Here is a 23351-nt window from a genome sequence, read left to right as displayed (position 1 = left end):
CAGAGCCAGCCTCTGTGGGGAAGTAAGCGCAGTGCACCAGCAACAGCACTGCTACGCAGGCACTGGGGCCGGGAGTAAGGTGGAAGGTTCTCACCTCTGGGGGCACCAGGTGATGAGAAGCTTGTGCAGCAAACAGCAGGATCTTCGTTACTTCTGAAAACACAAGAGATCAGAGAGCTCACAGTCAGCTCATTGCTCTGCCCTGTGGGGCTATGGCGTCGAGGCAAGCATGTGCCGGCCTTAGTGCTGCTGCTGCTCCGCCTGCAACACCCAACCCCAGACAGCCATGTGGCCATGTGGCTCACCCTCTCACCTCCTTCAGGTCCCCGCCAGCTGCTGCCTCATCAAAGGGTCTTTCCTGACCACGCCATCCGAAACAGAGCCCACCCCCACCGTACTCCTCCTGTGTCCTTACCCTGCTTCCTTTCTCTCAAAACACTTCTCTTCACTTGCACATACCATACTCAGTGCAGGACTTTACATGCTTAGTGTCTAACACAGCGCCTCCACAGAAATCACTAAATAAGTACTTCCAAACAGATGCATAAGTACAAGCACGGCTACGCATTCATCTTCTTTCAAGGGGCAGCACAGCGTGTGGAAAGAACAAGGATGAAGCCTGACTTGCTATTTAAGTGGCTGAGTGATCCTGGGCTTTTCTTCTTCTTTCTAGACTTTGTAAGACTGATGTGAGGACTGGTTAGTGATGTATACAAAGCACTTAACAGAGGGCCTGGCTTGGCTCATGTTAGAAGCTCAACAAATGTTAGTGTCCTTCCTACCTTGTTTTCAAAATCAAATTTATGTTTTCACTGGGAATGCACACCAGGGCAATGAGAGCAGGAAGATAAAATCCTATTCTCTACTACAAAGTTAAAGTAAAAAGCCAATCTTCTTTTCTAGAATTTTCCGCAAGAGAATCTACGATATTACAAAAGGACTTGCTTTGAGAAGTCAATCTGCTATTTTTTTTTCCAAAACGATTGTTTTCAAAGTTGATAAGCACAAGCAGTAACCCACAGCAGACTCCAGAAAGAACACACGAGGACTTCTCTCCCCTGCTCTGAGCCAGAACTCACTTCATTCCTACCCCTGTCTCCAATGATTCCAGAACAGAAGATTTTAATGGCTATTCCAATGCCAAGGCCACCAAAGAAGCGTGGCAAGTGGGTGGCTTACCTCTCTGGTGGGGCTGTAGGAACCTTTGCACAAAGGGATAGAAGTTGAAGAGGAAAAGCTGTGGAGAGAACAAACCAACTTCAGTACCCACACAACTGCATTTCTCCATAATGCAATTATATCACCAAGCACCTCTATTTGGGAATCCTTTTGAACTTTTACTTTTTCTCAATAAGCACTATGCCACAGGTTGCTTTGAAATGTAATGACCAATGACAGGAACTCTCTCAACTGAAGCCAGGAGGCTCTCCTCATCATGTGAAGGAAGAAGAACAAGAGTTTACATAATAAACCAAGGGAAAGAGCAGCAAACAAAATATGATTTTTCTACTTTTAAAATTGGTGTGACTGCAGAACTGACTTTTTACATCTTCAGAGGGTTTATGGGGAGGAATCATCGATGTACACAGACTATCTGTCCCTTCTCTGAGATGTTCCCTACCAGAAGTGTTGTCCAGATTTTGGAATATCTGTACAGACATTGCCAGTCGAGTACCCCTAATCTGAAAATCCCAAATCCAAAATGCTCCATAAAGTTTGCTGGCACTCAAAGGGTTTAGGATTTCAGAGCATCTTTTTATTTTGGTGTTTCAAATTAGGGATGACCAACTTGTATTAAGATTCCAAAGCAATGGCCGGCGCCGTGGCTCAACAGGCTAATCCTCCGCCTTGCGGCGCCGGCACACCGGGTTCTGGTCCCGGTCGGGGCACCGATCCTGTCCCGGTTGCCCCTCTTCCAGGCCAGCTCTCTGCTGTGGCCAGGGAGTGCAGTGGAGGATGGCCCAAGTGTTTGGGCCCTGCACCCCATGGGAGACCAGGATAAGCACCTGGCTCCTGCCATCGGAACAGCGCAGTGCGCCAGCCGCAGCGCGCTGCCGCGGCGGCCATTGGAGGGTGAACCAACGGCAAAAGGAAGACCTTTCTCTCTGTCTCTCTCTCACTGTCCACTCTGCCTGTCAAAAAAAAAAAAAAAAAAAAAAAAAAAAGATTCCAAAGCAAGGGACCAAATAAATTGAAATCTAAATCTGCAGCTAGTACAATGTCATCACCAAACATCTCACTGCCCTGATTTTATCGTATGCCAGTCCAACCACATGGGAGGAATGACTGTGCTCCGTGGTTCAGAGGGAAACACCAACCCTCCAGAGTCTACCCCGGTCACAGCGACAGGAGTTCCGTTACCAAGGACATAGTAACTTAATTTCAGTAAGTGAAGACGTTGGTTCAACATAAAGACAGGTATTTAACTATAAGTAGTTGTGAAACGGCACTATCATGTCCATCAGAGCATGCTGAGATTGCAAATCACTTTCCTATCAGGCTCCAAGTCGGCTGTGACATGAAATTACTGCAGAAATATATCAAGAATGGAACTGGGGACCCTATTTTGGGACCAGAGCCCACGGAGGAAAAACACAGGGGACTCACACATGCTTTCATTTTTTTAGCCTGATATGTCTCTACTATTCAACTGTCAGTAAGTAAGCCACCCCGCCCCCCATTTTTTTTCCTTCAGATTTTTTTCAGGACTTGAACCCATGAACTCTGAGATGGGACACGGGCACTCCAAGCAGTGTCTCAACTGCTGCACCAAATACCCAATTCTATTTTTTTTTTCCAATTTTTTAGAAAATTCCTGTACCTTTCCATTCCAAAATAAATAAGTGCATAAGTAAAAAAGCAAGCAAGCAAGCTCCTAATCCTTAAAACATTCTTTAAAGACAGCAAAACATTCAGTGTCGGTTCAGTGACAAGAAAGTGATAAGGAACAACCTCAAGGGTCATTTTCTCATGGCCCAATGTTAGGGCATCTTTATCTACAAAGGCAACTGGTCCAAGATATGTGAAGTGCCAGTGAGTTGACACCACACACGCATAACTATCACAAGGAGCTACTGAAGTCTCATTTAATATAAAATAAGCAGGTAATTCAGCTTTGCAAACAAGACAGTTTCCTACCAGCGAACCAAGCAATCAGGAAAGCCATGAGGGCTTTAACAAACTGTGAAACACAGCAAAGAGTCAGCAAAAGTATGTGTGTCATGATGGCTCCAGGGACAGTAAAGGTAAAACAAAGTGAATAAAAACAAAGTGCACAAATAGAACCCCAAATAGTCTACCTGGATGCAAGCTGCATACACGCATAAGCTGACATCTACACTTTATGGAAGAACAACAGTGATGAAAACAGCTATTTTTAAACAGGAAGATTGTATTCTTTTGTAAATTCTATGGGTTTAAATGGTTTGGGGGATGAAATCAAGCCCCACTCCACCCCAGTGGCTTTCCCCTTACTTCTTTTTTTATATTATTATTATTTTTTTTGACAGGCAGAGTAGACAGTGAGAGAGAGAGAGAGAGAGAGAGAGAAAGGGCTTCCTTTTCCGTTGGTTCACCCCTCAATGGCTGCCGTGGCTGGTGCACCGCGCTGAATCGAAGCCAGGAGCCAGGTGCTTCTCCTGGTCTCCCTTGGGGTACAGGGCCCAAGCACTTGGGACATCATCCACTGCACTCCTGGACCACAGCAGAAAGCTGGACTGGAAGAGGGGCAACCGGGACAGAATCCGGCGCCCTGACCGGGACTAGAACTCGGTGTGCCGGCGCCACAGGCAGAGGATTAGCCTAGTGATCCGCGGCGCCAGCCTCCCCTTACTTCTAACAGTCCCCAAGAGAAACACAATGATTCCGAACCTCGTGAATTCCCACCAATCTGGAGATGAGGTTCATGAGCATCATCTTCACTTCAAACCTCTCCTTAGAGCTCTCCAGCTGCTTTAGTAGTTTTTCTGCAAAGTCTGAAGGGAGAAGATCAAAGAAATTCATTGTGGATCCATGCATCATTCACCTAACAGGCCCCAGGGGAGGCAACAATTGTTCTCAATGAAGACACAAGTATGAAGTATTCACATTATGCTTAGCATCAGCCTCTGCAGACCACCAGCATATCTGGTCAGAAATGCAGGCTCTTAAGCCACTCAGCCACACACCCACTGAACTGGACGCTATACTTTAACAAGTTCCCTAGGTGATCAGGGGTTAGCAAATGTTGCCATACCTTAGAGAGAGTGTTGACAAGTTCCAACACCCAGTACACCCCAAACAAACTAAACCAGAATTTCTGGGAGAACAGGACCCAGGCTTCACTATAGTTTGAAATTCCCAAAATTCCCCAGGCAATCCCAACGTGCAATCTGCTCTGAGAACTAGTGTTCTAGAACAGTTTCCAGAGCTTTGGTTTCCACAAATCAGTTATTCTTGTTTTTAGTTTTTTTTTTTTTTTTTTTTTAAAGACCAACAAGAATACTACTAGTTCTTCATTTTGTCAATTACAATGTCCTACCATTACTGTGTTGTTAAAAACATGAACTTCAAAGAGACTTGTCTTACATTTTTCTTATTTTGCTGTGGACTGAGAATCACTGCTTTAGAACCTAATTCTCCAGTTTACAACCAAGTAGTAATAAGTTAGCATCTACTGGTTGCCTATTAAGTGCCAGGGACCTTCTATTCCCTGTTAACCTGCAAACAAAACAGGGAGACATAAGGCCAACAAGAAACTTGGGAAGTTGTAATGACAGTACCTTGGGGATCATGAATCAAGTGAATAGCTGAGAAGTTAAACACCTCTGGCTTTTTCTTCTTCTTTTGTTTCTAAAAGAAAGGGAGAGGAAAAACATTCCACTATGAATTACGGTCATAATGCTCTTGGAATTCAATGTAACTCAAGGCCGTTACCAAGTCCGTTAAACCATTTAAATAGAAAAAAATCTTCTGTTCTAAAACCTTTCTTTCAACTTGAAGAATTAAAGGTGGTTTTGTCCTAAACCTTGGGAATGGCTTAATTCCATGAAATTTAAAGGAAATCTGAAAATACAAACCTCAAAAAACACACTGGTGACAAAGTAATGATTTTCAGACTAATCATTACAAGATACCAAATGTATTTTACTTGGTATTCCTCCGAGAAGACTTGTCAAAGACACCCTGATACAAGCCACCTTGATCATAATGAAAAATTGAATTAATTATATTCAAGTCACAGATTTTGCTAGAGCTGAATATGTCTATTAAACTAAAAAAAAAATCATACTTAAAAATTGATCAACCATTTCCAAGTCTTTCCAAATGCTTGCTGTTTGTTTTTTTTTTTTTTTTTTAAGGGAAAGGGTTTATTGGAGAACACCCAACAGACCGTAGTGAAGGGGCAGCGAAGGAACAGAACAGAGTATAAGAGAGAAACAGGGAGGAGAGGAGCTAGCAAGGAGTGAAGAGAGGAGAGCAGAGAGCTGGAGAGGAGAGCTAAGAGAGCACGTGTTCAGGAACAGGCCCTTTTAAAACTTTGCCTGAGGGTGGGCAAGGAAGCAGGAGCAGTGAATCCCATTAGGATGGGGGTGGAGCCTGGCTCAGGAAGCTGGGCAATGCAGCCACCTGGCTAAAACTGCTCCAATGCCAGTTTCCTAACATTCCCCCTTTTGTTTTTTATAAAGCAGGGTTTGTATGGGGTTACATTAGTCCCAAAAGTCCAGGAGGGGTACAGGGATGATGATCTGTCTTTAGAACTACTTCCTGCTGACATAGGGCGATGACTTCGCTGGTGTGGGGTGATGTCTCAGGTTGCTGTCTCCTGGTTGGGGAGCCGAGTAAATCCTTGTAGCAGCATTTGGTGGACTGCCTGGTTGTTGAAGGCCTTGGTTTAGTTCCATTATCACCTGCTGTAAACACTTAGACACTTTAATACATTATTGGCTTCATCTGTTTACAGAGCCATCCCAAAGTACTGAATACAATAGATGTGCCTGGAAAAATTTCATCAGAACCTCAAAATTTGGAAGGCCGATGTGTGGATGGAGATTGCAGAGCGTTCGGTGGCTTGGAAAGAGTTACGGAGGTGTGCTTTGCGACCAGCAAAAATCCAGGACCCCAAAGCACTGGAGGATGCTGGATTACCAATATGAGGCTATCCGAGTCACAGCACCAATGTTATATCTTAATGTTAGCCGTCGCAAAGCACACCGGACACTGGAGTAAGGGAAAGGGTTTATTGGGGGACACCCTACAGACCGGAGTGAAGGGGCGGCGAAGGAAAAAGAAAGTATAAGAGAGAAACAGAGAGGAGAGGAGCTAGCAAGGAGTAAAGAGAGGAGAGAAGAGAAGAGAGCAGAGAACTGGAGAGGAGAGTAAGCATGCTTGCTGGTTTTTAATTTCAAGTTCTCAAAAGCTCTGAGTAAAAAGTACACATTCTGCACTGATTCCTACCCCATTTCCCAGGCACAAGTCTCACCTTGAGCACTTTCATCGCCTTTTCCAACCTTTTCTTGTTCTTGGAGCTCTTCTTCCCTGTGGCATACTGCACTAGCAGGTCTCTGGCTGTTGGCCCTTCATCCTAAAGAAGACGCTGCTTTGTAATACAAACTGTCAAGAAGCAAACCTGCACAGCAGCAGACTGATCCTTTATCCACCACTTGGTTTTTCTACCAGGGGTCTTCCAAATGAAAAGTTCGTGGAAATGAGTTTAAACAAACAAAAAGGGGAGGGGGTGGTGCTGTGGCGTAGTGGGTAAAGTCACCACTTGCAGTGCCAGCTTCCCATATGGGTGCCAGTTAGAGACCCAGCTGCTCCACTTCCGATCCAGCTCCCTGCTTAATGCACCTAGGAAAATAGTGGAAGACCTGGAAGAAGCTCCTGGCTCCTGGCTTCGGATGGGCCCAGCTCCGGCTGTTGTGGCCATGTAGGGAGTGAACCAGTGGATGGAAGATCTCTGTGTCTCTCTTTTTCAAATAAATAAATAAATCTTTAAAACAAACAAAAACTACACACGGATCTCAAAAATTTTTGCACCCAAATAAACACCTTTTAATTTCATTTTTCTTTTTTTCTTTTTTTAAATTTTTTTTTAATTTTTGACAGGCAGAGTGGACAGTGAGAGAGAGAGACAGAGAGAAAGGTCTTCCTTTGCCATTGGTTCACCCTTCAATGGCCACCGCGGCCGGCGCGCTGCGGCTGGCGCACCACGCTGATCCAATGGCAGGAGTCAGGTGCTTATCCTGGTCTCCCATGGGGTGCAGGGCCCAAGGACTTGGGCCATCCTCCACTGCACTCCCTGGCCACAGCAGAGAGCTGGCCTGGAAGAGGGGCAACCGGGACAGAATCTGGTGCCCCGACTGGGACTAGACCTGGTGTGCCAGCGCCGCTAGGCGGAGGATTAGCCTGTTGAGCCGCGGCGCCGGCTTAATTTCATTTTTCCACAAACTTTTTGAAGTTCTCTTGTACTCTGTCCATAGCTATTAAAAGATAAGTAAAAACTATGCATACACGCGTACACAAACAGGCATACAAGAGATTTTCACTGCAACACTGACCTTTATTCTTACAGTCTGCTCTCTAAAAAGTTTTTATTTATTGAGCCAAACAGAGAGAGACAGAGAATTCCATTTTGCTGGTTCACTCTCTAAATGCCCACATAGAAGCCAGGAGCCAGGAAGTCAATCCAGGTCTCCCACGTGGGTGGTAGGGATCCAACTACTTGAGTCATCACCTGCTGCCTCCTAAGGTTCACATTAGCAGGAAGCCAGATTAGGAGCAGAGTGGACTCAAACCCAGAGCTCCATTATGGCACACAGGTGTCCCAAGCAGCATTGGAACTGCTGCACCAAATGCTTGTCCCTTGCTTTTGACTGAAGTTTGATACACAGACAGAACACAACTGGGTTTTTATTTGAAAAAAGAAATCAGCAACAAGTATAAGTTACAGAAAAATCATGTTATTTACGTAGTTTTGAAAAACTTCCTACACACATTGAAACTGTATGTATGTGTATCTATATATAAATGCAGAGAAAACAAAATGATCACTTGTGAAGAAGGAACGGAGAGGTAGAAATTATAGAGTCAAGGAAATTTTATCTATAACATCTAAAAGTTTTTACAACAAAAATCTATTCACCATGCTATTTAAAGGATGTTATTACGCATTCCAGATTTAGTTACCAAATGACTAAAATGACAAGAGACTCTTTGTGATACTTCTTTAAAAATTTCATATTATATATATCTCCCTTCCCCCACTCTAAACCTTCTATAATATTGACATTACCTCGAAAATATGTGGGCAGCAATTGTTATTCTTAATTTATGTGGTGAGATATAGCAACAGCCTTGAAAATTAAGAACAAGGTTGAGTGAATCTGTTTTGATAATTTTTTAACAAGTCTCACTGAATATAGGTTAGAAATAAGAATAAAATCTCAGCTTGGCAGAACTCAATAAACAACAAAGGCATCATATAAGCGTCTTTCTAACTCAAGCAGTCAGTGGTTTCGCAGTTTGTACTCAGAACAATGATGAAATCTAATGAAGTGCTAAATTCAAAAGCAGCTACAATTAAACTAACCTCAGATTCTGAGTCGCTGTCCTGCTTCTCATCTTCATCTTTTCCAAGGAAGAATGTCAAAGCAGCAACCAGTATCTGAAGACCAATCAGAAAACCTGTTACTAATCCACCTTACAACAGCATAAACGCTCTGTCCACACGTCATGCATGTGTAATATGAAACAGCACATGAAGAAGATGAAATCAAAAGACAGGAGGATTTTTGCTCATCCTTAATTAAAAAATGTTTTCATGTTACTTATCTCAAATACATGTTATTTTTAAAAGAATTCCTTTTTTTTTTTTTTTTTTTTTTTTGACAGAGTGGACAGTGAGAGAGACAGAGAGAAAGGTCTTCCTTTACCGTTGGTTCACCCTCCAATGGCTGCTGCGGCCGGCGCACTGCGCCGATCCGAAGCCAGGAGCCAGGTGCTTCTCCTGGTCTCCCATGCGGGTGCAAGGCCCAAGCACTTGGGCCATCCTCCACTGCCCTCCCCGGCCACAGCAGAGAGCTGGCCTGGAAGAGAGGCAACCTGGACAGAATCCGGCGCTCCGACCAGGACTAGAACCCGGTGTGCCGGTGCCGCAGGCGGAGGATTAGGCTATTGAGCTGCGGCACAAAGACTGCCATGTTCTACAGAGTCCTCTTTCAAGCAGACTGGCAAGCATTTCTACATCCCCCACAATAAAAATGACATTATAGTCTTTAAAAGAAAATCAAACACAGTCCTTGTATTTCTTTCAGCTGAAAATGAGCCCAACAGTTAAAAAGAATCAGAGGAGAAAACAAAATTTGCAGCTGTCATTTACACATGTACTTTAAAAACTCCTAATTCTTTTTATAAATTTTTAGATTTTTCAGAGATTCTTTTTAGAAGATTTATTTATTTACTTGAAAGCCAGAGTTACACAGAGAGAAGGAGAGATAAACAGTGATCAATCTTCCATCTGCTGTCACTCCCCAGATGGTCACACTGGCTGGGGCTGGGCCAGGAGCCAGGAGCTTCCTCCAGGTCTCCCACATGGGCAGCAGGGTCTCAAACACTTGGGCCATCTGTTGTTGCTTTTCCCAGGCCATTAGCAGGAAGCTGGATTGGAAGTGGAGCAGCCACGACTCAAACTGGCCATACTGGTTGTCAGCATCACAGGTGGCGGCTTAACCTGCTATGACACACTGACAGCCCCAGAGATTTATTTATTTGAAAAGCAGAGATACAAAGAGAGAAAGAGAGACAGAGAGTTCTTCCTACTGCTGGTTTGCTTCCGAAATGGTTGCAATGGCCAGGTCTGGGCCAGGCCACAGCTAGGAGCCAGGAGCTTCTTCCAGGTGGAAGAAGTTTCCATGTGAGTGCAGGGGCCCAAGCACTTGGGCCATCTTCCACTGCTTTTCCAGGCACATTAGTAGGGAGCTGGATCAGAACTGGAGCACCTGGGACTTAACTCGGTGCCCAGGTGAGATGCTGGCACTGCAGACAGCAGCTTAACCCGCTACACCACAATCCCGGCCCCAAAACTCCTAATTCTGTTTGTGTCCCCTAAAGCACAGATGACTTGGGGAAGCGGTCTAAGTACGGAGAGAGTGTCAGAAGCCACGAGCTGCACTCGGAGCCCAGCCCTCCTCCCTCGGAGGAAGCAGACCCCCCCCCCCCGGACCACCCGCACGGCTGTGCTTTCACACAGCCCCACAGAGCCTCACCTTGGTGACCTTAGAGAAACATGCAGTCGTGATAACATTGACGGTTTTGGCATCATTCCTGGGGGAAGAGAATGAGTATGTTGAAGTACATTTTCATTCCACTATTATATCAAAAACATATAATAAGTACTCCTGCCATATCAGAACTCAAAATTCTCGTATTTCAAAACGTCCCGGGAGGGTGGGCATTGTGGCTCAGTGGGTCAGGCCCCATCCATACAGGAGCCCCTGGCTCATGTCCTGCTTGCTCTGCACTTCCATGCCAGCTTCCTGCTGATGCATGTGGGAAGGCAGCAGACGACTGCTCAAGTACTTCGGCCTCTGCTACTCATTTGGGAGACCAGGACGGAATCACGGGCATTTGAGGAGTGAACCAGCAGATGGAAGACAGCTCTCGCTTTGTAAGTCTGCCTTTCAAATAAATAAATTGAAAAACAAAAACAAAAACAAAAACCTATGGATTGCTGAAACAGTTAAATGGAAGAGGAACATTTAATTAAATTTGAGTCCAGTCATTAAGATACAGTCTTTGAAGAATTTTTAATGACATGGGAACTTACTCAAAGTAAGTGGAGGGAAAAATCCAAAATAAAAAAGCTAGAATATAGCAAAAATTCCAATCACATTTGAAAATGCACATTAGGGGGCCAGCGCTGTGGCACAGTGGGTAAAGCTGCCACCTACAGAGCTGGCATCCCATATGGGCTGGGATGCTCAAGTTCTGGCTGCTCCACTTCTGATCTAGCTCCTTGCTATGGCCTGAGAAAGCAGTGGAAGAAGGCCTTGCGCCCCTGTACCCTGGTGGGAAACCCAGAAGAAGCTGCAGGCTCCTGGGTTCGGATTGGCACAGCTCTGGCCATTGCGGCCAATTGGGGAGTGAACCAGTGGATGGAATACCCCTCCCCCCACGCCTCTCCTTCTCTCTCTGTGTAACTCTGCCTTTCAAATAAATAAATAAATCTTTTTTTTTTTCCAAGAAAATGTATATTAAAGAAAAGGCCAGAGGAAACACCAAACAATATTAACTGTGATTATCTCTGCACAGTGAAACTACCTAAAACTTAAAAAAACTTTTCTAGTTTCACCAAATTTTCTGCTACAATGAATATTTTATAGTTAAAAAAAAGTGAATAAGAGAAGACAGAGTTGGAGGCACTGTACCAACAAGCTATAGTATACAAAAACGTTACTTTACACTTACATTTGTGTATGTGCTCTGTATTAATTACAAACTTAAAAGTCTACTTCTCAAGAAACAAATACATATGGATCTATAGACACACCAGATGTTCCTTCTATAGAGTTCGATCATCACATCCAAAGATATCTTGGCTGCTGTCGCATTGCTGTCTCTTAACATGGTGTACATGAAATTCTGCAAGACCTGAAAAAAAAGAGGAAAAAGAAGGATTTCATATACCGATGATACAATGCCTCAAACATGGAAAACAAAAGGGTACTTACTACTTACTATATTCACTTTATTGTTCTTGTGTTTTGCATTTATATTCTTGATGTCAGTCACAATATGTGTATATAAAGTCTGAGAAAAAGAAAAATATAATACACATTAAGTCTAGTCAACATTTCTAACCTTGCTAAAGAGGGAGAGGGAAATCTTCCATCTACTGGTTCTCTCCCCAAATGCCCACAACAGCCAGGGCCAGGTCAAGCTGAAGCCAAGAGCCGAGAACTCCTGTGTGGTTGTGGTTAGCAGGCGCCCAAGTATTCGAGCCATTAATTGCTGCCTCCCAGGACGCATCAGCAAAGCTGGATCAGAAGCAGAGCAGCCAGGACCCGTGCTCTCTGTTATGGCACTCTGATGAGATGCGAACATCCCCCAGTGGTGGCTTAACCTACTGGATCCACAAAACCCACACTTAAAATTATTACTAACTGGTCCAATAATGTAAAGCGTTAAGGATTCAAATGGCTCCATAAACACTACAAGTTGTATGTCCCCTCACGGAAAAATGAGTTGCAGGAGAAATTGTTTTTGTCCCCTTTACCTTTCGTAGCAGCTTGTCGTGGCAACGCAGAAGTTCAAAGAAGAGCTCTAGTAAGCCTGATGGATCAATGAGATTCTTATTTCTCAGCAGGATCAAAGCTTTGCAAAATGTCTTAGGAAGGAGAACAAAAACATACTGTAAGTTAATGGTAAAGCGAGTAAGATGAGAAAACCAAGCCCACATATCCCAAAGAGCTTAATGATCTTTGTGACGGGACACTACTCTGGACGTGAGAGCAGATGGTCTCTCAGCCCGCCTGGAACTTACACAGCACCACTGCTGAAAGGACTAAGAAGCTCCTCCTCGCCACGTGGTGACAATTGGAGCAGGAAATAACAATAATGCTCAAAAAGAAGTTAATAAAAAGTACTTTAAAAGGTAGGTACAAGTTCAAAAAAGAAAGGGAAAACATTTAAGTTCATTTTTTCCGGATTTTATATAGTACACACAAGTGAATATACACAGCTGTTTTCTGTATGTATTCTGAATATATACAGCTTCTTTTGCCAAGCTACACAATCTATTTCTATCCATGCAAACAGGAAAAGTAGATCTGGAAAAACAGCAAATACACTAGGAAGAAAGCAAGCCCAGCAGGTGATAATTAAAAAGAGGGTTCTCTAGTGTGTTCTACATAATTCCTCTAAGAGCACTGCCAGCTGTACAGACTCAATCTCATCTCCTAGCAAAGGAAATCTCTACTACTTTTAAAAAATATTTTATTTTTCTTTGAAAGGTGGAGTGGGAGGGAGAGCTGGAGATGAAGACAGAGAGAGGTCTTGTATCCACTGGTTTATTCCCTAAATGCAACAGTCAGGACTGGGCCCAGCCAAAGCAAAGACACTCAAATTCCATCTAAGTCTCCAACGTGAGTGGCAGGGGCTCAAGTACTTAAGCCATCACTTGCTGCCTCCCAAAGTGTGCATTGTAGGAAGCTCTGGAGGGGGGCAGAGTAGCCGGGACTTGATCCAGGCACTCCAAAATGGGATGTGGGTGTCCCAAGGGCAGCTTCACCCACTATATCACAATGCTTTCCTTTATCTTTTCTCTTTAAGAAAAATCATCATATAGAACTACAAAAAAACATGCAAACATTTACTTATTTAACACTCACAGACCAGTCTGGTTGGGTACTGGCAGCCAATGTAAAACTTAAAGAAGATTCAATTACCTGGAAAGACAGGTAAGTCTCTACACATAAGATTTCAAATCTGCACGAGCTATGAGGACTTGAAGAATTACCTAATATAGGTAAAAGCTTTCCAACTAATGGTTCCCATCTGAAGCCCCTTGGGCTGTGCTGCCAGGTTCTATGTCCCAGCTAAGACAACCAGTTGAAAAGCTAGAGCCTATAACCTTGGCTTGTCCGGGATGGTAGTTTTCTCTTAGGCCTGATCACAAAAATCCTAGAGCAGCTAAAAATAGTAAAATTACAGAAAGTCCAGGAAAAAAAGTAAGAATCTTTGGACTTAAGAAGGTGTCCTTGGCTGGAGACTAGCTTTAGCATGATCACAAATACAACACAAAGTTAGACTTAACCTCACATTAAGAGGCTGGGCTTTTTTATTTTGTAATATTCAGCCCAGAGGGCAACTTCCTACACTCTGGACTCCCATTTAGCCAAGGATAAGCTTCAGAGTAAGAGCAGCTGGTGTCTACGCAGCTGGGAGAAATGGGCACACCTGCCTGGAGATGGGGATCTTCCAGGACCCCATGTCAACCACGCAGGTGACAATGTTTGAATGCTCAAACTGGCTGCTTAATGGGTAAGCTGATTAAATTAAGCACTGTAAAAACTGCAAGTTGTAATTAGGGCCCCTCAGGCACATCTGAATGAGTGGAGCCCTTATGAAAAGGTAGAGAAGACCATCCCAGTGTGGCTACCACGCTGGAAGCCCAGGGAGGGAGGGAGCAGATCAGGCAGGGACTGCTAAGCCAGGATGGCAAGCTTGGATGTTATTGCAAGTACCTAGGAGAAGCCACAAAGGATATCAAAGAAGAGGGGGCCATTCTGGTTTGCACTGAAAAAGACATTGAGCTTAGAGGCTGCTCTCATCTAAACACACACGACACGAACACAGCACAATTTCCTGATTCCAACACCTGCGCTTACCATTCGGAGATCTGGGTCCAAGACAGTATGATTGTAGGAGAGAAGATCTTTCAGCTCTTGAGGAAAGTTGCAGAGATGCTCCGGGTAGCAGTGGCCAATCTGTAACAAAGCAAAGGCTCCCCAAGTTTCTCTCTCTCTCTCCCCCTTATATTTCACACAGGTATACGGTGTTCTGCAAAATGAGAGTGAAAGGCAGATGGTTCTAAACCACCTTTTTAAAAACTTTTTGCTACATGCTAATTCTCCAATCCTTTCCATATCTTTCCTAGTATTTTTTTAGAACTTGTTTTTATGACAAAATTATAAAGAAAAAATATTTAGAGGGTTTTGTTTAGGTTGTTTCTGGGAAAAGATCAACGAGAATACTAGAAAACTTGCAAAAAGAGAAAGTTTTTTTAAAAAATTTGATGAATTTCTCACTCCAGAGTGGAACAGGGTTAACTATTATTGAAACAAATATTCTATAAATTGTGTGTTAACATCAGTTTTTATTTTATTTATAAATTATCTTCTTGGGATCAGCATTGTGGCACAGTGAGTTAAGCTGCCACCTATGATGCCAGCATCCCATGTGGGTGCCGGTTCAAGTCCCAGTTCCTCTATTTCCAATTCAGCTCTCTGCTAATGTACCTGGGAAAGCAGCAAAAGATGACCCAAATGCTTGGTCCCCTGCACACACATAGGAGACCTGGATGAAGTTCCAGGCTCCTGGTTTCAGCCTGGCCCAGCCGTGGCCATTACAGCCTTTTGGAGAGTGAACCAGAGGATGGAAGATCTCTCTTTCTCTCTCTCTCCCTCTCTCTGTAACTATGCCTTTCAAATAAATAAATCAATTCAAAACAAACAACTAACAGAAATTATCTTCTTACCTGTGCCATAAACATCACCAGCTCTGCTAGTTCTTTGCTGGGTTTATTTGGTTGTAATTTGAAAATCTCCACATTGGATCTGTAGTGATTATACTGCTGTAGAAACTGTAGAAAAACAATTTTAATGTGTTATATTCTATTATGTGACTACCTTGGTACAGAATGAAATACTTCGTAATAGCAGTCTTTGAGAGTAGATTGGACAAAGTGATGGGTTTTCAAAAACCTAAGCACATCCCGGATAATCTAAAGAGCCTTTCCTTACAATTATCATCAGAAGTTTACATGGTGTGCTATAAGGAACAGTAAAGCGAGAGTCACAAATTCTGGCTCTGTTCTGCCACTTACTGTCTCTGTCTAAATGACTCCTACTATACCGTCTCTGTCGACACAGCACTCAAATCAGCAGAAAAATATGGGGCAGAAAATGCAAAGCCAATGTCAAGTGTATGAAGCTCTCCAGTCAAAATATCTCTCCTTTTAAAAGCATTGATTAGGTGCTATACATTGTGATTTAATGCTATAACTAGTACTCCAACAGTATTTTTCACTTTGTGTTGCTATGTGAGGGAAAACTGTTGAAATCTTTACTTTATATATACTAAACTGATTTTCTGTATATAAAGAGAATTGAAAATGAATCTTGATGTGAAAGGAAGGGGAGAGAGAGCGGGAAATGGGGGGGGTTTGCAGGTGGGAGGGAAGTTATGGGGGGGGGAAGCAATTGTAATCCATAAGCTGTACTTTGGAAATTTATATTCAATAAATAAAAGCTTTAAAAAATAAAATAAAATAAAAGCATTGATTAGGGCCAGCGCTGTGCCATAGTAGGCTAAGCCTCTGCCTGAGGCACTGGCATCCCATACAGGTGCTGGTTCATGTCCCAGCTGCCCCACTTCCCATCCAGCTCTCTGCTATGGTCTGGGAAAGCAGTGGAAGATGGCCCAAGTGCTTGGGCCCCTGCACCCATGTGAGAGAGACCTGGAAGAAGCTCCTAGGTCTGGAATGGCCCAGCTACAGCCCATATGGTCCATTTGGGGAGTAGACCAGCGGATGGAAGACTTTTCTGTCTCTCTTCTCTCTGTAACTCTACCTCTAAAAAAAAAGTACCAGTTAGGGGACAGGCATTTATTTGGTACAGCAGTTAAGATGCCACCTAGGACATCACATTCCAAGCAGCCCACGTCAAGTTCCTGGGTTCTGGTCCCAGCTCTGGTCCTGTTCCAGCTCCCTTCTAATGCACACCCTGGGAAGCAACAGTACTTGGCTCAAGTAATTGAGTCCCAGGGCTGGCGTTGTGGTGTAACGGGTTAAGCCTGCGATACTGGCATCCCATATGAGTGTCAGTTCAAGTCCTGGCTGCTCTGCTTCTGACCCAGCTCCTTGATAATGCACCTGGGAAGGCAGCAGAGGATGGCCCAAGTCCTTGTGTCCCTGAACTCATGTGGGAGACTGGAAGGAAGCTCTGGCTCCTGGCTTCAGCCTGGCCCAGCCCTGGTTGTTACAGTCATTTGAGGAGTGAACCAGCAGATGGGAGATTTTCTTTCTCTCCATCTCGCTCTCATTCTTTCAAATAAACAAACAAAAAAAAAATCTTTAAAAAAAAAAAAAAAAAGTACTTGGGTCGCTGCCTCCCATGTGGGATGGAGGCTGGGATAGAATTCCAGGCTTCTACCAGGACCAGCACTAACTGCTGTGGACATCTGGGGAGTGAACCAGCAGAAGGAAGATCTCTCTCTGCCTTTAAAACAAAATCTAAAAAAGTAAATCCAGGGAAAAATGTTAAAAATGAAAAAATCAAATCCAAAGTGCCTCTGACTCCTTGGGAGGTAAATGACCAGAACAAGCTGCAGACATTTCCACACAGTGAGGCCTGGGCAGGTTCTGAGGGGAGGGTGTTGAGTGTAACACACACAGTCAGAGGCTCACAGTGAAGTGGAAAGGAGCGGGCATCTGACTCAGGAGCCTGGGCTCTCACTGGCTGTGTGCTACTGTTCAAGGCCTTGGTGTGCACCTGCTACAGGCAGATACTAAGCAAAGACAAGCGCCCTCTCCTACAGTCCACTGAGCCTACCGCTTTTCCAGCTCCCAGCTGATGCGCCTGGGAAAGTGGTGGAAGCACTTGAGCCCCTGCACTGACATGGGAGACCCAGAGGAAGCTCCTGGCCCCAACTTAGGGTCACCCCAGCTTCGGCAGCTGCAGCCATTAGAGGAGTGAACCAGTGGATGGAAGACCTCCCTCTCTCCGCCTCTCAAATAAAAAAATCTTTAAATTGAGATATAATTCACAAACCATGAAGTTTACCCTCTGAAAGTGGGTCCCGCCACACATTAACCAGGCTGGCCGTCCCTGCTCTTTCACACAACAGGGTCTGCGTTTCCCACGCCCTCTGTCTAGAAGGCACCCGCACGGCGCAGCAGCCTCCAATTCAAAGTATCTCTACTTAGTTTTCATTTCTTCACAGTCATTACTACTACAACTCTACCCTCACTAGAACCTAGGTCCAAGAGAAGGCGGCTCTCCCGTCTGTCTTATTTATCACTGCCACTGGTGCCCAGAATTTTATCGTTACATAGTAGGTGCTGGGTGTGTGGGTTTGTATTTACATTTGTTAAATGAACCAATGAGTTAGGTGTTATCACATGGAAATACCTACACAGGCTGTGATTAACCCATCCTGGCTACACAACTGGTCAACAACAGAACCAGGACCCAACGTTAGTTATGACACCAATGCTATTACACGCAGAACTCTCAACTTACTATTTTGTCAATAGACATAATTCTGTCCACATCTCAGAGTTTCACCTATATTGCTTACATTTCTTGTGCCTGTTCTGTACTCTCTATTTCCACTGCCTTAGTCTTTGAAACGGCCCTCTCTCTGTTGGTGACCTAAACCACTGAGATCCCTATTTGTTAAAAAGCATTCATGTAAGTACTTCTGTGTGAAAATCTGGGGGAGGAGAGACTTGAGAAAGGCCATCAAAAGATAAGTAATTGAATTAGCCATCGAACAAATCACCATCTAGCGAGAAAGAAGTTCAAACAAGCAACTGCGGCAAACGCAGTAGAGACACGTGTTTAATACCTGTCAAGACAAACGGGGGTCTGCAGGAAGCACCTCTTGGGTTAACACATCAACACCACCCCGTTCATTCTGTGCCTTCCCGGCTCCGACGCCCTTCGTGTTCAATGAGGACAGTATACAAACGCTACACAAACTGGGCCTAATCTCATGTTTCAGTCTCATCTTTTCCCAAAGCAAAAATCTGACTAGCTTGCAGCGAGTATGAACCCTGCGTTCACTGGGTACGCCGGACTCAGCTCCTTGGCCGAAAACCCTTCACTCCCGCCCGGGGACACACAGCGGGCCCTCTGGGAAACGGACGGCGGCCGGAGGCATCCTCACACTCGGCTCCTCTCGTTTACCGACTGACTCCAGCGGCAGGTGTCTGAGAACGAGAGCCTGACAACCTGCACGGAAGCTGGACACGGGGGCGGGCCATCTGTCTCATGAGGACAGGAGACGAACCCTAAGGCCAAAGGAGGCTTTTAAAGGGTGTTTCCGCGGCAGCGACGGAGCAGGCGGAAATCCGAATCGGCAGCACATTGCCAAGAGGTGGGGAACGGATCCCTTTCCCCATCCCTTCTCTCCTTCGGACCGAACAGGAGGGCAGGCGGAGAGCCAGGACCCCAGCTCCAGCCGCGCCTGCCTCGGCGGCATCCCAATCATCCCACCCAGGCCTCCCTCGTGTGCCGCGCCGCACTCCCACCTCCTCGATGTAGGCCGGCGGGTCCCGCTTGATCAGATTCTGTAACTGCGGGAGGTTGCTGGGCAGCTTGTTGTTGTTTCTGCTGGACATGCTGGCTGCAGATCGGATCCGCGCAGAGAAGTTCTAAGGAAACACGCGGCCGCCAGCCCCCGGCCGGACCCAGCTGTGGCTCGGACTTGAACTTCCGGGTGTAACCGGAAACGGCACGTGGGATGCTCGGAGGGCGGAACCTTTTTGGCTCATGAAACGAACCGCACTACGGAAGCCTTAGAGCATCAAACTTCCTGGCACTGGCGAAACGCCCTGAATGCATTATACTAGATTCTATCGTTGTGACCACCGTTCCTAGCCAGTGCTTCTGAAACGATCTGAGGTGTAAAGGTGTTTTCGCGTACATTAGCTCATTTCATCATTCCGACACGCCTACGAAACAAATTAATAATAATTTATTTTTAATCACACAGCCTGAAGTTGAATGCTGGGGAGAAAAAAGTATATACTAGCAAGTATCCCATTTTAGGAAGAGGGTGGAGAATAATAAGCGTGCAATTTAGCTTTTCAGTATGGTTTTTTTTTTAAGATTTATTTGTTTTTATGAAAGAGTTACACAGAGAGAGAAGGAGAGGCAGAGAGAGAGAGAGAGAGAGAGAGAGGTCTTCCACCTGCTGGTTCACTCCCCAGTTGGCCGCAACAGCCAGAGCTTCTTCTGGGTTTCCCACAGGGGTGCAGGGGCCCAAGGACTTGGCCCATGTTCTACTGCTTTCCCAGGCCATAGCAGAGAGTTGGATCTGAAGTGGAGCAGCCGGGACTCAAACCAGCGTACATAGGGGATGCCGGCACTGCTGGCAGCGGCTTTACCTGCTAAGCCACAGCGTCTGCCCTCAGTATGGTTTTTAAGTGTTTTTATCTTGCTTTTCATTGTTTCAACTCAGTGTGACCTAGACAAGGGAAAAATGTTTATTGGATATGTGATCAGGATTATGGGTTAAAAATGAAAATTAATCTGTAATCAACCAGTTAGAACTTTTCTAAACACTCCACAGCCAGAATTTTTAAACCTGGTCATTCAAAAAGACAAGTAACTTCCTACAATATGTGGTATCTAAATAAATGTGTGTTGGTTGAATGGATGAAATAGGATGATGCTAATGCAAAAATACACTGCCATCTACCTGTACCTAGCATTTTACTTGTGTTCACTTATCTAATATCAGGAAAATCCTATAAAATATGCCTTATTGTTATCTCCATTCTATAGCTGTGGACACAGCTTCAGGAGGCTGACTACGCAAGTCCATAGCTACTGAGGGTTGCAATCAGGCAGTATTGATCATAACCACACGAGGAAGAAAAAAGTCACTTGATAATTGTCAGGTGGTAGCTGGTCTGTCAAAAAGAGTTGGACACTGGTGCTCTCCTGCTTAAGCTGTGAAGCGTGGTGAGCATCCAGCATGCCGGGCAAAATCCTGTGGTCTAGTGCTTCCAGGGCAATTGCAGGTGGAATTCAAAATCTAATAAATCTGTAGCAGGCTGTTTTTTAAGTTGATGATTTTTTAAAATAATTTTTTCTTTTCTCCTCAATTCCTGGCCCATGGATTTTTTTTTAAGAGTTACAGAGAGAGGTAGAGACAGACAGAGAGAGAAAGATCTTCCATCCCCTAGTTCACTCCCCAAATGGCCGCAGTGGCTGGAGCTGAGCTGATCCAAAGCCAGGAGCTAGGAGCTTCTTCCGGGTCTCCCACATAGGTGCAGGGGCCCAAGGACTTTAGCCATCCTTTGCTGCTTTCCCAAGTGGATTAGCAGTGAGCTGGATTGGAAGTGGAGCAACCGCTGCTTGAACTGGAGCCCATGTGGGATGCCAGCGCTGGAGACTGGGGTTTTAACCAGCTGTGCCACAAGTTGATAATTCTTAATGGCCCACAAATGATGTCATGAATATCATTTAAAATGATAGAGTGTTCTAATATAACAGAGTCCTGACAGCAGCACTGTGGCTTTAGTCCTTTGGAAAATCAGAACGTTTCACTGTTATGCCCCCCCCCCCCCCCCAATAAGCAATTTCATGGAATTTCAACTTCGGTCAAGGCCATGCGTAAGAGTAATAGAATGATTACCCAAACCAGAAAGATATGTAATCACATTTGAGCACAAACAAAGTCAAGGATTTTCTGTGAATCACCATGAAAATGATTATCTTATTTATTGATCAGGTACTTGTGAAGTTGCTAATAAATTTATGGGTAGGGATTTAGCCTACCAGTTAAGATACCTCTCTCTCATGTTGAAGTGCCTAAGTTCCATACCTATGTCGAGTTCTTATGTCCAGATTCCTGCTACTGTTTTCTGGGAGGCAGTAGCTGATGGCTCAAGGAGTTCGGTCCCTGCCACTCACATGGGAAACCTGAATTGAGTCCCTGGCTCCTGACTTTGACCTGGCCCAACCCCGGGGAGTTTAGGGTATTTGGAGAGTGAACCAGTAGATAAGAACTAAATCTTTAAAAAAAAAAAAAGTAAATGTAAGCAATAAATTAAAAAAAAAAACACTCATAAAGGCCAGCATTGTGCCACAGCAGATTAAACTGCTGCCTGCAATGCTGGTATCCCATATGGGCATCATTTTGAGTCCTGGCTGCTCCACTTTTTTTTTTTTTTTAAAGATTTATTTTATTTATTGGAATGACAGAGTTACAGAGAGAGGCAGAGAGAGAGAGAGAGAGAGAGAGGTCTTCCATCTGCTGGTTCACTCCCCAGATGGCTGCAATGGCCAGAGCTGTGCTGATCCGAAGCAATGCATCAGCCAGGAGCTTCTTCCGGGTCTCCCATGTGGGTGCAGGGGCCCAAGGACTTGGGCCATCTTCTACTGCTATCCCAGGCCATAGCAAAGAAGAGCTGGATTGGAAGAGGAGCAGCCAAGACTAGAACCAGCACCCATATGGGATGCCGGTGCTTCAGGCCAGGGTGTTAACCCGCAGCTGCGCCAGCACCATTTTTTTTTTTTTTTTTTAAGATTTATTTTACCGGCTGCTCCACTTCTGATCCGCTCTCTGTTAATGTGCCTGGGAAAGCAGTAGAAGATGGCCCAAGTCTTTAGGCCCCTGCACTCACTTGGAGACCTGGAAGAAGCTCCTGCTCCTGGCTTTGGCCTGGCGCAGCTCCCAGCCATTCTGGCCATTTGGGGAGTGAACCAGCAGGGAAAGATCCCACTTTCTCTCTGTCTTGCCTCCTTTCTCTGTAACTCTGTCTTTTGAATAAACTAAAGAAATATTTTTTAAAAGCCCACTCGTAGATTTAACTTTTAAGACATGTTTTGTTAGGTTGTATGAGGAAAATAAGCACTCTGACATCATTTAATATAATATAACTCCTGTCTCAATTAAAAGCTTATGTACTATGAATACTTATCTTTTTTTTTTGGACAGACAGAGTGGACAGTGAGAGAGAGACAGAGAGAAAGGTCTTCCTTTTTTTTTTTTTTTTTTTTTTACCGTTGGTTCACCCTCCAATGGCGGCTGTGGCCGGTGCACTGCGGCCAGCGCACTGTGCTGATCCGAAGAAGCCAGGAGCCAGGTGCTTTTCCTGGTCTCCCATGCGGGTGCAGGGCCTAAGCATTTGGGCCATCCTCCACTGCCTTCCCGGGCCACAGCAGAGAGCTGGACTGGAAGAGGGGTAACTGGGACAGAATCAGGCGCCCCGACCGGGACTAGAACCCGGTGTGCCAGTGCCGCAGGTGGAGGATTAGCCTATTGAGCCGTGGCGCTGGCCTGAATACTTATCTTGAGTCTTCAAAATGTGATTTATGAATCAAACATTCAGGCCATGTCACAAGCTTTTATTTGGCACAACCTATATGCCAAGCATTGGCTAGGTGCTGTGAATACAAAAATAAACAAGGGCATGGGCGTTTGTCCTTGGGAAATTCACACACTAATAAGGGAGACATTTAAAATGATAGAGTGTTCTTATAACAGAGCACTGGAAGCAAAAGCAGAGTGGCTATAATCCTTGGGAAAATCTGGACATTTCACAGTTATGTTGGAGAAACCAAAAAAACCTGGTGTGTTCACTTGCCATGCAGCAAGCCAGTCACTGCCACTGGAGTGGTAGAGGAAAGTAGTTTACTTTGCAAGGCACAGAGCAAGGAGCCAGGCAGCTCTGACTTCATTCCTGGAATCCCCAGGGGACTAGGGGTGGTGAATCTTTTTTATATATATATATATATATATATATGTATTTATTTATTTGAAAGACAGAGTTACAGATAGTCAGAGGCAGAAAGAGAAACAGAGGTCTTTCATCCGCTGGTTCACTCCCCAAATGGCCACAATGCTTGGAGCTGGGC

The 23351-nt window shown here is 44.8% G+C and overlaps 1 protein-coding gene across 1 annotated transcript in view; it reads right to left on the bottom strand.

Annotated features, from left to right (window-relative positions):
• SDAD1 (SDA1 domain containing 1) overlaps positions 1-19195 on the bottom strand; it is a 31467-nt gene extending 12272 nt beyond the window's left edge. Inside the window, exons 1-13 of the mRNA XM_062198660.1 lie at positions 19013-19195; positions 15236-15340; positions 14367-14465; positions 12254-12364; positions 11716-11787; positions 11528-11628; positions 10245-10302; positions 8570-8644; positions 6461-6562; positions 4761-4830; positions 3871-3974; positions 1180-1237; positions 95-153 (exon numbers count right to left, since the gene is read on the bottom strand). Of these exons, the coding sequence (XP_062054644.1) occupies positions 95-153; positions 1180-1237; positions 3871-3974; positions 4761-4830; positions 6461-6562; positions 8570-8644; positions 10245-10302; positions 11528-11628; positions 11716-11787; positions 12254-12364; positions 14367-14465; positions 15236-15340; positions 19013-19102 (1104 nt within the window). The 5' untranslated portion in view covers positions 19103-19195. The remainder of the gene's footprint in view (positions 1-94; positions 154-1179; positions 1238-3870; positions 3975-4760; positions 4831-6460; positions 6563-8569; positions 8645-10244; positions 10303-11527; positions 11629-11715; positions 11788-12253; positions 12365-14366; positions 14466-15235; positions 15341-19012) is intronic.
• Positions 19196-23351: the final 4156 nt, after the last annotated feature.

The sequence above is a fragment of the Lepus europaeus genome, chromosome 8 (genome assembly GCF_033115175.1).
Source record: "Lepus europaeus isolate LE1 chromosome 8, mLepTim1.pri, whole genome shotgun sequence".
Taxonomy (NCBI): Eukaryota; Metazoa; Chordata; class Mammalia; order Lagomorpha; family Leporidae; genus Lepus; species Lepus europaeus.
The sequence above is the reverse complement of the archived record's forward strand: the minus strand, read 5'-3'. Positions and strand labels throughout refer to the sequence as shown.